Source organism: Engystomops pustulosus, chromosome 8, assembly GCF_040894005.1.
Source record: "Engystomops pustulosus chromosome 8, aEngPut4.maternal, whole genome shotgun sequence".
Classification (NCBI taxonomy): Eukaryota; Metazoa; Chordata; class Amphibia; order Anura; family Leptodactylidae; genus Engystomops; species Engystomops pustulosus.
This window is the reverse complement of record NC_092418.1, coordinates 8,427,757-8,442,353: the sequence shown is the minus strand read 5'-3', so window position 1 is coordinate 8,442,353 and position 14,597 is coordinate 8,427,757. Positions and strand designations below refer to the sequence as shown.

At 49.8% G+C, this 14,597-nt stretch overlaps 2 protein-coding genes across 2 annotated transcripts in view; one reads left to right on the top strand and one right to left on the bottom strand.

Moving 5' to 3' along the window:
- LOC140075727 (T-box transcription factor TBX6-like) overlaps positions 1 to 14,597 on the bottom strand; it is a gene marked incomplete at its 5' end in the record, with an annotated part of 51,981 nt that overhangs the window by 35,979 nt on the left and 1,405 nt on the right. The window lies entirely within an intron of this gene.
- On the top strand, positions 455 to 7,953 carry TBX6 (T-box transcription factor 6). Its single transcript, XM_072122355.1, has 8 exons — positions 455 to 572; positions 2,219 to 2,471; positions 4,890 to 5,157; positions 5,291 to 5,437; positions 5,542 to 5,612; positions 6,842 to 6,915; positions 7,019 to 7,310; positions 7,516 to 7,953. Exons 1-8 carry the CDS (start codon positions 455 to 457, stop codon positions 7,838 to 7,840), a joined length of 1,548 nt encoding a protein of 515 aa, XP_071978456.1. The 3' UTR covers positions 7,841 to 7,953.

Here is a 14,597-nt window from a genome sequence, read left to right as displayed (position 1 = left end):
ATCTAATCTGTTGATGTGTGATACGGTCTCCCGAGCCAGGTATCTAATCTGTTGATGTGTGATACGGTCTCCCGAGCCAGGTATCTAATCTGTTGATGTGTGATACGGTCTCCCGAGCCTTGCTCTTCCCATATGTGTCTTCCTCTGTGATATATCAAGTTCATTATACCCCCCCCCCCCCCCCCCTTCTCCTCCCTGAATTCTGCATTTCCTGACAACTGGTCAAACTGAGGCTCGGAGCGGCCATAAAGACCCTTAATAAAGTTTAATTCAGTCCTAATGTGTGAAGAGACCTCCCCCTGCTGCCCCCTCTCACCTAGCAGGAGGGTCCCACATCAAAAGGTGTAGGGCGGACTTTAAGGAAGAGTCCATGTGTTACCCTCACACCAGAAGGACCCGCTATCTCCTGCCTCACTTCTCCCTGGACCTTCATGAAGCTGTGACCCTACAAACCATGTATCACTCCGACCTGTTCCAGCAGTATGGACCTTCCTATTCCATGAGACCACCCCATGCCCTGCCGCCAACCTACCCTGCTGCCAATGGGCACCACGAGCCCTACAGATACCCAGGTAAGTGCCACCAGAGGAGACTTCTAGGAGATGGTGGGTGTCTCTTGAGGTTCATGATGACCATGGACATCCTATCACATGACCATCACACCACACGGGTGTCCTGTATCTTATCACTGGTGGTGTAGGGTGGCTGTAGACCATCCTGGGGCTTCTGCTCCTCACACCCTTAGTCATGACCTGTGTACATCATAGTGTTCAGACATAGTGGGACTGGGGTCTTGGGCCAACCATCAATCAGTCACTAGAAAGAAGACCCTAGTAGCCTCCTAATTGGGTTGTCTCTCGCCTGAGCCCACCTGAAGATCTTCTGGTGGGACCAAACAACCTTGTGTCTGATCAAGCTGCTGAATATGGGCTGGTCATATACCGGGGGCATTCGGTCTAGAGCTGTGCCCTGGTTCCAAAATGTAGAGGCCCAATGGTCATCAAAGAAGGGTGAGATTTTAGGAACAAGAATGAGAAGGGCCCCTGTGGTACAGATCATGGTCCTGATTGGGTTTGACAGATCTAGAAGTAAAGACCACGTTAGGTTTGTGAAGACCTGGATCCACTGGTCTGGGATCTTGTTGATAATGTTGGTTCTGGTTTCGTGGTGACAGAATGATCCGGTGACGGTTCTGTAGTGGACTGTGCAGGTCCAGTATATCTGAGATGGCTTATGGGGTTTGGTTTAAGAAAGTGCTTGAGTTTCTGCCATTCTGGAACTAATGTCTTTTGAGGTTCTGTCTCTGTGTTTGTGGTTCTTTTGGACAAATTCTGGAATTTGTGTGAGGTTCTGGAAGTTGTGTAAAGCAGAGTGGGAGGTTCTGTGAGGTCCAGTACACTGAGTACAGTCATGTAGAATGCAGAATCTTCTTTTGGTCTTGGCCGCTGCTCGAGGTCCTCCGCTACTTGGTTAATTTTTGTTGGGTTCTGATACTCTTAGGACTTTATGGTCCATTGTATTTCTGAGGTTCTGGTCGTGTCTATAGTATCTCTGGGTAGGACTCTCTTGTACACCTCGTTTTTGTCTGAAGTTCTCCTGTAGTTGAGTTCTTCTACTGTTGGAGCGTTTTGTGGGTCCAGGTATTTCTTGGGGTTCTGGTCTAAGGTTCTTTAGATGTGACATGTTAGGTTCAGGTTTTGGGTTGTGTACATGGGATCTCTCTGGGTAGGACTCTCTTGTACACCTTGTTTTGGACTGAAGTTCTCCTGTAGTTGAGGTTGTCCACTGGTTTGTGGGTTCAGGTATTTCTTGGGGTTCTGGTCTGAGATTCTGCAGATGTGACATGTTAGGTTCTGGTGTCTTCCGGACATCTGGCCTGTGTATTAGGGGGGAGGCGGGAGCCCTCCCATCTCGTTACCATAACCCTCTGCAGGGATCCAATTAGCAGGACATGGCGGTCATTTAGCACCTAGTTGTCAAGCAGAGCAGCTTGTACACGACCCGAGGCCCGGAGACGAGGCGGCCACATCTTCCCTCACTGTGACCTTCATATTAGACTACATATACCCAGAAGCATTGTCACCCAGCTTTCCCAGGCTCCTGAACACTACACAGTCACATCATGTAGTGACCCCACCCCCTGCCCCATACATGAGAGGATGACCCCAGGAGGTACAGGGTGGGTGTCATGTTATACTTTGTATTTTCAATTCTGCAGAACTTGAGGTTCCGCCCGGTCAGCGTTATGATGGCCTCTTCTCCGCTCTGGATACTTCCCAAAGGATTCTGGGAGCAGCGCCTCTCACCCCCCTCTCCCTTCCCCCGGGGCCAGCTCTGGGGTTTGGGCAGCCGCAGCCCCCCTGTGAGGCGCCCCGACTTCCCGGGAATGTGAAGATGATCCTGGAAAACCGAGATCTCTGGAAACAGTTCCACGCCATAGGAACCGAGATGATTATTACAAAGTCTGGAAGGTGAGGAATGTGGGGGGGCTACTAGAGAATGGGGGGAACTGCGAGGAGAATTCTGGGAAAAGTCTAAATCTCTGTTACCCATAGCAACCAATCCCTGCGCTGCTTTCATTTTCCAAAAGCTGAACACAAAACGAAAGCTGCTCTGTGATTGGTTGCTGAGGGCAATAAAGATTTAGGGGGCTTCACCATAATGGAGGTCTCTGACGTAGAGATGACGTCCCAAAACCAACACTGCTGTGGACAGTATATACAGGTCCTATTCCTGATTGGGCTAATATTCTAAAATCTCACGACTGTTAGGTCCATTATTTCAGGATAATTCCCGAACCATCTTGTGGCCAGTATTTTGGGTCCTGACCCATCTTATGGCCGAGTATTTTGGGTCCTGTCCCATTTTACGACCAGTATTTTGAGTCCTGACCCATCTTATGGCCAGTATTTTGAGTCCTGACCCATCTTATGGCCAGTATTTTGAGTCCTGACCCATCTTATGGCCAGTATTTTGAGTCCTGACCCATCTTATGGCCAGTATTTTGAGTCCTGACCCATCTTATGGCCAGTATTTTGAATCCTGACCCATCTTATGACCGGTATTTTGAATCCTGACCCATCTTATGGCCGAGTATTTTGGGTCCTGTCCCATTTTACGACCAGTATTTTGGGTCCTGACCCATCTTATGGCCAGTATTTTGAGTCCTGACCCATCTTATGGCCGAGTATTTTGGGTCCTGTCCCATTTTACGACCAGTATTTTGGGTCCTGACCCATCTTATGGCCAGTATTTTGAATCCTGACCCATCTTATGGCCGGTATTTTGAATCCTGACCCATCTTATGGCCGGTATTTTGAATCCTGACCCATCTTATGGCCGGTATTTTGAATCCTGACCCATCTTATGGCCAGTATTTTGAGTCCTGACCCATCTTATGGCCAGTATTTTGGGTGCTGACCCATCTTATGGCCGAGTATTTTGGGTCCTGACCCATCTTATGGCCGAGTATTTTGGGTCCTGACCCATCTAATGGCCGAGTATTTTGGGTCCTGACCCATCTCATGGCCTGTATTTTGAGTTCTGACCCGTCTTATGGCCAGTATTTTGAATCCTGACCCATCTTATGGCCAGTATTTTGGGTGCTGACCCATCTTATGACAAGTATTTTGGGTGCTGACCCATCTTATGGCCAGTATTTTGGGTCCTGACCCATCTTATGGCCAGTATTTTGGGTCCTGACCCATCTTATGGCCGGTATTTTGGGTCCTGACCCATCTTATGACAAGTATTTTGGGTGCTGACCCATCTTATGGCCAGTATTTTGAGTCCTGACCCAACTTATGGCCTGTATTTTGAGTTCTGACCCATCTTATGGCCAGTATTTTGAATCCTGACCCATCTTATGGCCAGTATTTTGGGTGCTGACCCATCTTATGACAAGTATTTTGGGTGCTGACCCATCTTATGGCCAGTATTTTGGGTCCTGACCCATCTTATGGCCAGTATTTTGGGTCCTGACCCATCTTATGGCCAGTATTTTGAGTCCTGACCCAACTTATGGCCAGTATTTTGAGTTCTGACCCATCTTATGGCCAGTATTTTGAGTTCTGACCCATCTTATGGCCAGTATTTTGAGTTCTGACCCATCTTATGGCCAGTATTTTGAGTTCTGACCCATCTTATGGCCAGTATTTTGAGTTCTGACCCATCTTATGGCCAGTATTTTGAATCCTGACCCATCTTATGGCCAGTATTTTGGGTGCTGACCCATCTTATGACAAGTATTTTGGGTGCTGACCCATCTTATGGCCAGTATTTTGGGTCCTGACCCATCTTATGGCCAGTATTTTGAGTTCTGACCCATCTTATGGCCAGTATTTTGAGTTCTGACCCATCTTATGGCCAGTATTTTGAGTTCTGACCCATCTTATGGCCAGTATTTTGAGTTCTGACCCATCTTATGGCCAGTATTTTGAGTTCTGACCCATCTTATGGCCAGTATTTTGAGTTCTGACCCATCTTATGGCCAGTATTTTGAGTTCTGACCCATCTTATGGCCAGTATTTTGAGTTCTGACCCATCTTATGGCCAGTATTTTGAGTTCTGACCCATCTTATGGCCAGTATTTTGAGTTCTGACCCCACTTACGGCCAGTATTTTGGGTCCTGACCCATCTTATGGCCAGTATTTTGAGTTCTGACCCCACTTACGGCCAGTATTTTGGGTCCTGACCCATCTTATGTCCGGTATTTTGGGTCCTGACCCATCTTATGTCCGGTATTTTGGGTCCTGACCCATCTTATAGCCAGTATTTTGGGTCCTGACTCATCTTATGGCCAGTATTTTGAGGTCCACTCATCATTGGTTGTGTCCCCTTGTGCCTCGACTCCTCCATGTTTCCTCATCCCCTCTTCCATGTCCTGTAGGAGGATGTTCCCTCAGTGTAAGGTCAGCGTCTCTGGCCTGGAGCCAGATGGTAAATACGTCCTCCTCGCTGACATTGTCCCGGTGGACAACTCCCGATACAAGTGGCAGGAAGATCACTGGGAGCCGAGCGGAAGAGCAGAACCCCGGTTACCCGAGAGGGTCTACATCCACCCCGATTCCCCAGCGCCCGGATCCCACTGGATGAAGCAGCCCATCTCCTTCCACAAGATCAAGCTCACTAACAACACCTTGGACCAGATGGGTCATGTGAGTATTGGGCCATGGGGGGGTGTCGCCAACACAAGGTCAATGGCATCTCCACCCATAGACCTTCTCATGGGGTCTCCCGGTGTCCAGTGTCTATCCATGGATTATATGGGATGTTGTCTCGCCCCCGCAGATTATCCTGCACTCCATGCATCGCTATCAGCCTCGCTTTCACATCGTCCGCGCCCAAGATGTGTTCAGCCGCCGATGGGGTGGCTGCTCCTCCTTCACCTTCCCAGAGACCGTCTTCCTGACTGTCACAGCCTACCAGAATGAGAAGGTTGGTGAGATGGAGATGTGCACAGCTTCTGTCTAGTTACCAGTATGGCCGACAGTTGTCCCTTCCTGGGCCTCGTGGTGTAACATCCTCATTGTACATTGCAGATAACGCAGCTGAAGATCCAAACAAATCCCTTCGCTAAAGGATTCAGGGAGGACGGACTCAAGAATAAGAGGTGAGTGACCCCGGAGTGTAAGGAGGAGGGAGGGAGGAAGACGCCAGGGAGGGGTGGGGGCAAGAGGACAACCCAGGCCAAGACCGAAGCAGGTGGTGCCAGGTTATGGTATATAAGGAGTATAGCCTCAGGATATGGTATATAAGGAGTATAGCCTCAGGATATGGTATATAAGGAGTATAGCCTCAGGATATGGTATATAAGGAGTATAGCCTCAGGTTATGGTATATAGGGAGTATAGCCTCCTCAGGTTATGGTATATAGGGAGTATAGCCACAGGTTATGGTATATAGGGAGTATAGCCTCCTCAGGTTATGGTATATAGGGAGTATAGCTACAGGTTATGGTATATAGGGAGTATAGCTACAGGTTATGGTATACAGGGAGTATAGCCTCAGGATATGGTATATAAGGAGTATAGCCTCAGGTTATGGTATATAGGGAGTATAGCTTCCTCAGGTTATGGTATATAGGGAGTATAGCTACAGGTTATGGTATGTAGGGAGTATAGCCTCCTCAGGTTATGGTATGTAGGGAGTATAGCCTCCTCAGGTTATGGTATATAGGGAGTACAGCTACAGGTTACGGTATATAGGGAGTATAGCCTCAGGTTATGGTATATAGGGAGTATAGCCACATGTTATGGTATATAGGGAGTATAGCCTCAGGATATGGTATATAGGGAGTATAGCCTCAGGTTATGGTATATAGGGAGTATAGCCTCAGGTTATGGTATATAAGGAGTATAGCCTCAGGTTATGGTATATAAGGAGTATAGCCTCAGGTTATGGTATATAAGGAGTATAGCCTCAGGTTATGGTATATAAGGAGTATAGCCTCAGGTTATGGTATATAAGGAGTATAGCCTCAGGTTATGGTATATAAGGAGTATAGCCTCAGGTTATGGTATATAAGGAGTATAGCCTCAGGTTATGGTATATAAGGAGTATAGCCTCAGGTTATGGTATATAAGGAGTATAGCCTCAGGTTATGGTATATAGGGAGTATAGCAACAGGCTACAGTATATAAGGAGTATAGCCTCAGGTTATGGTATGTAGGGAGTATAGGCTCAGGTTATGGTATGTAGGGAGTAGTATAGCCTCTGGTTATGGTATATAGGTAATATAGCCACAGATTATAGTATACACGGATTATGCTGTCATGTTATGGTGTACAGGGATTATAGCAGTAGATGATGGTAAACACAGATTATGAATTATTTCTGCAGGGATCGTTCTGTTCGTGTAAAGCGGAAGCCGAGCAGCGCAGATCAGGAGGAGGAGCAGGAGCCGTACCCGGCCGGTGGGTGCCGCTGATCCAATCAGCATATCTTTTCCCCAGTTTTGTGCTCCTAGGTGGCGCTCTTGCTTATTCATGTATCCTGTGTTATGTTCTCCTCTTGCAGTGGAGTGTAAGCGGCCCATGTACTCAGGACCCTGCGACTCCACCCTGGACATCAGCGGGGGTCTGGCTCTGCCCCTCCCCAGTCCCGACTGCTCTTTCCACCCTATTACTCCACCAAATCCGACACCACCCTCCTCAGGGGAAACTGCCCCCGCGCCCCTGACGATCACAGCCAATCAGGAAGAAGCAGCCGCCCTGGAGATGAACCCCCAACCTGATGACAACTTCATGCGGCCGGAGGGTCAGGCCTATCCAGAGATGCCAGCCGCCCAGGATGCCAGCATGTACACGTGGTGGGTACAGCCTCCCCTGCTTTATGTACGCAGCTCCCATGCACATTCCTTGCAGGCTCAGACAACACAGCATTGGTTTGTAGTCTGATACCATAGGTTTTCATAGGAGCTGTGTACACAAAACGGAAGCAACGGTTCTAATCAAGGTAATTGTGTGTCCTGTCTCCACTCCCTGTAACACAACTTTCCTCTATTCCATCTACAGCCAAAGTGACTCTCAGGCCCCGGGGGTCAGCCGCCCCCCCAACAGCCTCCAGCGTTTCCCGGCCGCGTTCCCACAGGATCCGCCCCATCTCTACGACAGCCAAGCAGAATACAGGATTTACGGGCAGGACCTGGCCTGTGCAGCGGACTACGGACCCTCCTCCTGCGCCATTCCAGGTAGAGAAGAGGAAGGCGGCCTCAGAGGATACCCCAAAAACCCCGACCTCAGGTTCCAGCATTTCCTCCCCAATTCAGGGGCTAAACTCGGCCTGCAGTTCTCTGGTCCTCAGATTCAACGCCTGTATTCTGGGGGAGGATGGATGTGATCGCACAAGGGTCTGCACATGACCTCTGACCTGTGTGCAGGGGACAGATACTGGACATTATGGGGTATCCTTACCAGAGACTGGATAATCCCTACTGCACTGATCCCATATACGACGCCTTATCTACTGATCCAGATGTACAGCATGGTATGTACTCTAGTCACACCCAGAGCTGCATTCACAATCTGCTAGATTCCCATCTATTATAGATCAGGATCTATGGTGCTGCACAAGTCTGTGAATGCAGCTTTGGATGTGCTTAGAGCAAGACTGAACATGATCAGGACAGCAAAGAGGAGACAATATGCAAAGTTATATGTGGATTTGACCTGTAAATTGTTGTATAGATTATATTTTTGATATTTTTTTTGTATTTGAGAATGCAACTATCACTGGGGATGTAATGGCTGATAACAGAGAGTAATAGATTGCACCCCCCCTGTACAGTCTCCTCTCCCCGGGGTGTAATGGCTGATAACAGAGAGTAATAGATTGCACCCCCCCTGTACAGTCTCCTCTCCCCGGGATGTAATGGCTGATAACAGAGAGTAATAGATTGTATCCCCCCCTGTACAGTCTCCTCTCCCCGGGATGTAATGGCTGATAACAGAGAGTAATAGATTGCACCCCCCCTGTACAGTCTCCTCTCCCCGGGGTGTAATGGCTGATAACAGAGTAATAGATTGTATCCCCCTGTACAGTCTCCTCTCCCCGGGGTGTAATGGCTGATAACAGAGAGTAATAGATTGTATCCCCCCTGTACAGTCTCCTCTCCCCGGGATGTAATGGCTGATAACAGAGAGTAATAGATTGCACCCCCCCTGTACAGTCTCCTCTCCCCGGGGTGTAATGGCTGATAACAGAGAGTAATAGATTGTATCCCCCCTGTACAGTCTCCTCTCCCCGGGATGTAATGGCTGATAACAGAGAGTAATAGATTGTATCCCCCCCTGTACAGTCTCCTCTCCCCGGGATGTAATGGCTGATAACAGAGAGTAATAGATTGTATCCCCTCTGTACAGTCTCCTCTCCCCAGGATGTAATGGATTGCATTCACCTTGTGTGCGCCTTTGAATGTCTTCCCCCTTTGTGTTTCTATTTATCAAATTTTAGCATTAAACGGATGTTAATCTGTGTGTTGTGTGGAGTCTGACATGTGGGGATGACTGAGGAATTACATGGATGATGCAGGTTATACAAGCTCCTGAACACGCACTGCCCTAGTCTGGAGCCTGCTGGGAGTTGTAGTCCCCCACATGACAGCTGGTAACATGACCCCTACAGCGCAGCTCATTAGGATCATCCTGTTGTCACTCACAGACACCATTTGTCTCCCCTCCTCCCATCCCAGCATGTTTTCACACCCCCACATCCCCGCCTGCACCCCCCACTTCACAGGAAGATGTAAACTTCCCCTCCTGACACCTCCAGCAGAGGCTCCTATACTGGGGGTCCGTAAAAGCTCTCATTGATCTCACAGCAGATTGGGGGCCACACTGCCTGTAAAATACAAACCCCCAAACTCCTGAGAAGAAGGAATGTGACAGACGCTGCCATCTTGTGGCCAGAAAACAGAATACAGCTGCAGGATACCAGTGTATGGCTAATATAGTCTCATGTAATGTATAGTAGGATTATTACATAGGGTCTTGTGCTGCAGGACGTTATACAATATGGAATACGAGTCAAGGGGTAGAGGAGAAATCTGGGATACAGCCAAGTGTTTCTATACCTCTGCCTCACCCTGCATATACCAGAGACGGAGGGGGGGGGGGGGGGGGGTGTTTGGGGCAAGTTTGACCATTATCCACATTACTGCGCCCCTGACTTTACCCAACTTATTACCATATTGGAAAAAATTCAATTTTACAAACACTTGGAAAGGAGAAAAACAGCTTCATGTCAGGTACAGGCTGTATGAGGGGAGTCCTTGTATAACCACCCCCCAATAGACTGATCCATCTACACTATTAGTTTATTCCCCTACAGCACAACTTCCCTGCAGTACAGACACTAGTATATACCAGCTGAGGAACGCACCCCCAGAAGTGCAAGATTTCCATCATGTTGCACTCACTATTCTGCTGCTGGTGCAGTCACTGTGTACATACATGACATTACTTATCCTGTACTGATCCTGAGTTACATCCTGTATTATACTCCAGAGCTGCACTCACTATTCTGCTGCTGGTGGGGCAGTCACTGTGTACATACCTGACATTACTTATCCTGTACTGATCCTGAGTTACATCCTGTATTATACCCCAGAGCTGCACTCACTATTCTGCTGCTGGTGCAGTCACTGTGTACATACATGACATTACTTATCCTGTACTGATCCTGAGTTACATCCTGTATTATACCCCAGAGCTGCACTCACTATTCTGCTGCTGGAGCAGTCACTGTATACACACATGACATTACTTATCCTGTACTGATCCTGAGTTACATCCTGTATTATACCCCAGAGCTGCACTCACTATTCTGCTGCTGGTGCAGTCACTGTGTACATACATGACATTACTTATCCTGTACTGATCCTGAGTTACATCCAGTATTATACTCCAGAGCTGCACTCACTATTCTGCTGCTGGTGCAGTCACTGTGTACATACATGACATTACTTATCCTGTACTGATCCTGAGTTACATCCTGTATTATACCCCAGAGCTGCACTCACTATTCTGCTGCTGGTGCAGTCACTGTGTACATACATGACATTACTTATCCTGTACTGATCCTGAGTTACATCCTGTATTATACCCCAGAGCTGCACTCACTATTCTGCTGCTGGAGCAGTCACTGTATACACACATGACATTACTTATCCTGTACTGATCCTGAGTTACATCCTGTATTATACCCCAGAGCTGCACTCACTATTCTGCTGCTGGTGCAGTCACTGTGTACATACATGACATTACTTATCCTGTACTGATCCTGAGTTACATCCTGTATTATACTCCAGAGCTGCACTCACTGTTCTGCTGCTGGTGCAGTCACTGTGTACATACATGACATTACTTATCCTGTACTGATCCTGAGTTACATCCTGTATTATACCCCAGAGCTGCACTCACTATTCTGCTGCTGGTGCAGTCACTGTGTACATACATGACATTACTTATCCTGTACTGATCCTGAGTTACATCCTGTATTAGACTCATGAAGGAGTCCAAATACGTGCTGAAGAGTGCGATTTCAGAAAACTGAAAGCTACAACCATTTCATAGGAATAAACAGAAAGTCCGCTCCATACTGCTGGGCTGAGGGCAGTTTTGAAAATTTCCACATTGTAGAGATTAATAGTTTGGCAATGTAGATCAGCTTAGCAGCTACAATTCCTTGTGGTGTGGGAATAATTGATAAGTCTAGATGTAGCATAGCATTTTGTGGGGAAATAGCAATTTTCACACCCTTGCAGTAAAGCTAATATAAGGAGCAAGATGCATTCCCATCTATACAAACACAATGGTTACGTACACTCACCGGCCACTTTATTAGGTACACCTGTCCAACTGCTCGTTAACACTTAATTTCTAATCAGCCAATCACATGGCGGCAGCTCAGTGCATTTAGGCATGTAGACATGGTGAAGACAATCTCCTGCAGTTCTCCCGAGCATCAGTATGGGGAAGAAAGGTGATTTGCGGCCTTTGAACGTCGCATGGTTGTTGGTGCCAGAAGGGCTGGTCTGAGTATTTCAGAAACTGCTGATCTACTGGGATTTTCACGCACAACCATCTCTAGGGTTTACATAGAATGGTCCGAAAAAGAAAAAACATCCAGTGAGCGGCAGTTCTGTGGGCGGAAATGCCTTGTTGATGCCAGAGGAGAATGGGCAGACTGGTTCGAGCTGATAGAAAGGCAACAGTGACTCAAATCGCCACCCGTTACAACCAAGGTAGGCAGAAGAGCATCTCTGAACGCACAGTACGTCGAACTTTGAGGCAGATGGGCTACAGCAGCAGAAGACCACACCGGGTGCCACTCCTTTCAGCTGAGAACAGGAGACTGAGGCTACAATTTGCACAAGCTCATCGAAATTGGACAGTAGAAGATTGGAAAAACGTTGCCTGGTCTGATGAGTCTCGATTTCTGCTGCGACATTCGGATGGTAGGGTCAGAATTTGGTACAACAACATGAAAGCATGGATCCATCCTGCCTTGTATCAGCGGGTCAGGCTGGTGGTGGTGGTGTCATGGATCCATCCTGCCTTGTATCAGCGGGTCAGGCTGGTGGTGGTGGTGGTGTCATGGATCCATCCTGCCTTGTATCAGCGGGTCAGGCTGGTGGTGGTGGTGGTGTCATGGATCCATCCTGCCTTGTATCAGCGGGTCAGGCTGGTGGTGGTGGTGTCATGGATCCATCCTGCCTTGTATCAGCGGGTCAGGCTGGTGGTGGTGGTGTCATGGATCCATCCTGCCTTGTATCAGCGGGTCAGGCTGGTGGTGGTGGTGTCATGGATCCATCCTGCCTTGTATCAGCGGCTCAGGCTGGTGGTGGTGGTGTCATGGATCCATCCTGCCTTGTATCAGCGGGTCAGGCTGGTGGTGGTGGTGTCATGGATCCATCCTGCCTTGTATCAGCGGGTCAGGCTGGTGGTGGTGGTGTCATGGATCCATCCTGCCTTGTATCAGCGGCTCAGGCTGGTGGTGCTGGTGTCATGGATCCATCCTGCCTTGTATCAGCGGCTCAGGCTGGTGGTGGTGGTGTCATGGATCCATCCTGCCTTGTATCAGCGGCTCAGGCTGGTGGTGGTGGTGTCATGGATCCATCCTGCCTTGTATCAGCGGCTCAGGCTGGTGGTGGTGGTGTCATGGATCCATCCTGCCTTGTATCAGCGGGTCAGGCTGGTGGTGGTGTCATGGATCCATCCTGCCTTGTATCAGCGGCTCAGGCTGGTGGTGGTGGTGTCATGGATCCATCCTGCCTTGTATCAGCGGCTCAGGCTGGTGGTGGTGGTGTCATGGATCCATCCTGCCTTGTATCAGCGGCTCAGGCTGGTGGTGGTGGTGTCATGGATCCATCCTGCCTTGTATCAGCGGCTCAGGCTGGTGGTGGGGGTGTCATGGATCCATCCTTCCTTGTATCAGCGGCTCAGGCTGGTGGTGGTGGTGTCATGGATCCATCCTGCCTTGTATCAGCGGCTCAGGCTGGTGGTGGGGGTGTCATGGATCCATCCTGCCTTGTATCAGCGGCTCAGGCTGGTGCTGGTGTCATGGATCCATCCTGCCTTGTATCAGCGGGTCAGGCTGGTGGTGGTGGTGTCATGGATCCATCCTGCCTTGTATCAGCGGCTCAGGCTGGTGGTGGTGGTGTCATGGATCCATCCTGCCTTGTATCAGCGGCTCAGGCTGGTGGTGGGGGTGTCATGGATCCATCCTTCCTTGTATCAGCGGCTCAGGCTGGTGGTGGTGGTGTCATGGATCCATCCTGCCTTGTATCAGCGGCTCAGGCTGGTGGTGGGGGTGTCATGGATCCATCCTGCCTTGTATCAGCGGGTCAGGCTGGTGCTGGTGTCATGGATCCATCCTGCCTTGTATCAGCGGGTCAGGCTGGTGGTGGTGGTGTCATGGATCCATCCTGCCTTGTATCAGCGGCTCAGGCTGGTGGTGGTGGTGTCATGGATCCATCCTGCCTTGTATCAGCGGCTCAGGCTGGTGCTGGTGGTGTCATGGATCCATCCTGCCTTGTATCAGCGGCTCAGGCTGGTGGTGGTGGTGTCATGGATCCATCCTGCCTTGTATCAGCGGGTCAGGCTGGTGGTGGTGGTGTCATGGATCCATCCTGCCTTGTATCAGCGGGTCAGGCTGGTGGTGGTGGTGTCATGGATCCATCCTGCCTTGTATCAGCGGCTCAGGCTGGTGCTGGTGTCATGGATCCATCCTGCCTTGTATCAGCGGGTCAGGCTGGTGGTGCTGGTGTCATGGATCCATCCTGCCTTGTATCAGCGGCTCAGGCTGGTGGTGCTGGTGTCATGGATCCATCCTGCCTTGTATCAGCGGCTCAGGCTGGTGGTGGTGGTGTCATGGATCCATCCTGCCTTGTATCAGCGGCTCAGGCTGGTGCTGGTGGTGTCATGGATCCATCCTGCCTTGTATCAGCGGGTCAGGCTGGTGGTGGTGGTGTCATGGATCCATCCTGCCTTGTATCAGCGGGTCAGGCTGGTGGTGGTGGTGTCATGGATCCATCCTGCCTTGTATCAGCGGGTCAGGCTGGTGGTGGTGGTGTCATGGATCCATCCTGCCTTGTATCAGCGGGTCAGGCTGGTGGTGGTGGTGTCATGGATCCATCCTGCCTTGTATCAGCGGGTCAGGCTGGTGGTGGTGGTGTCATGGATCCATCCTGCCTTGTATCAGCGGCTCAGGCTGGTGGTGGTGGTGTCATGGATCCATCCTGCCTTGTATCAGCGGCTCAGGCTGGTGGTGCTGGTGTCATGGATCCATCCTGCCTTGTATCAGCGGGTCAGGCTGGTGGTGGTGGTGTCATGGATCCATCCTGCCTTGTATCAGCGGCTCAGGCTGGGGGTGGTGGTGTCATGGATCCATCCTGCCTTGTATCAGCGGCTCAGGCTGGGGGTGGTGGTGTCATGGATCCATCCTGCCTTGTATCAGCGGCTCAGGCTGGGGGTGGTGGTGTCATGGATCCATCCTGCCTTGTATCAGCGGCTCAGGCTGGGGGTGGTGGTGTCATGGATCCATCCTGCCTTGTATCAGCGGGTCAGGCTGGTGGTGGTGGTGTCATGGATCCATC

What these genes read in the sequence shown, in the direction of transcription:
- TBX6 (XM_072122355.1), top strand. Translation starts at nt 455, where the DNA reads ATGTATCACTCCGACCTGTTCCAGCAGTATGGACCTTCCTATTCCATG. An exon ending in CGAGCCCTACAGATACCCAG is followed by an intron (nt 573 to 2,218) that starts GTAAGTGCCACC and finishes TCAATTCTGCAG; the next exon opens with AACTTGAGGTTCCGCCCGGT. An exon ending in CCTTGGACCAGATGGGTCAT is followed by an intron (nt 5,158 to 5,290) that starts GTGAGTATTGGG and finishes TCGCCCCCGCAG; the next exon opens with ATTATCCTGCACTCCATGCA.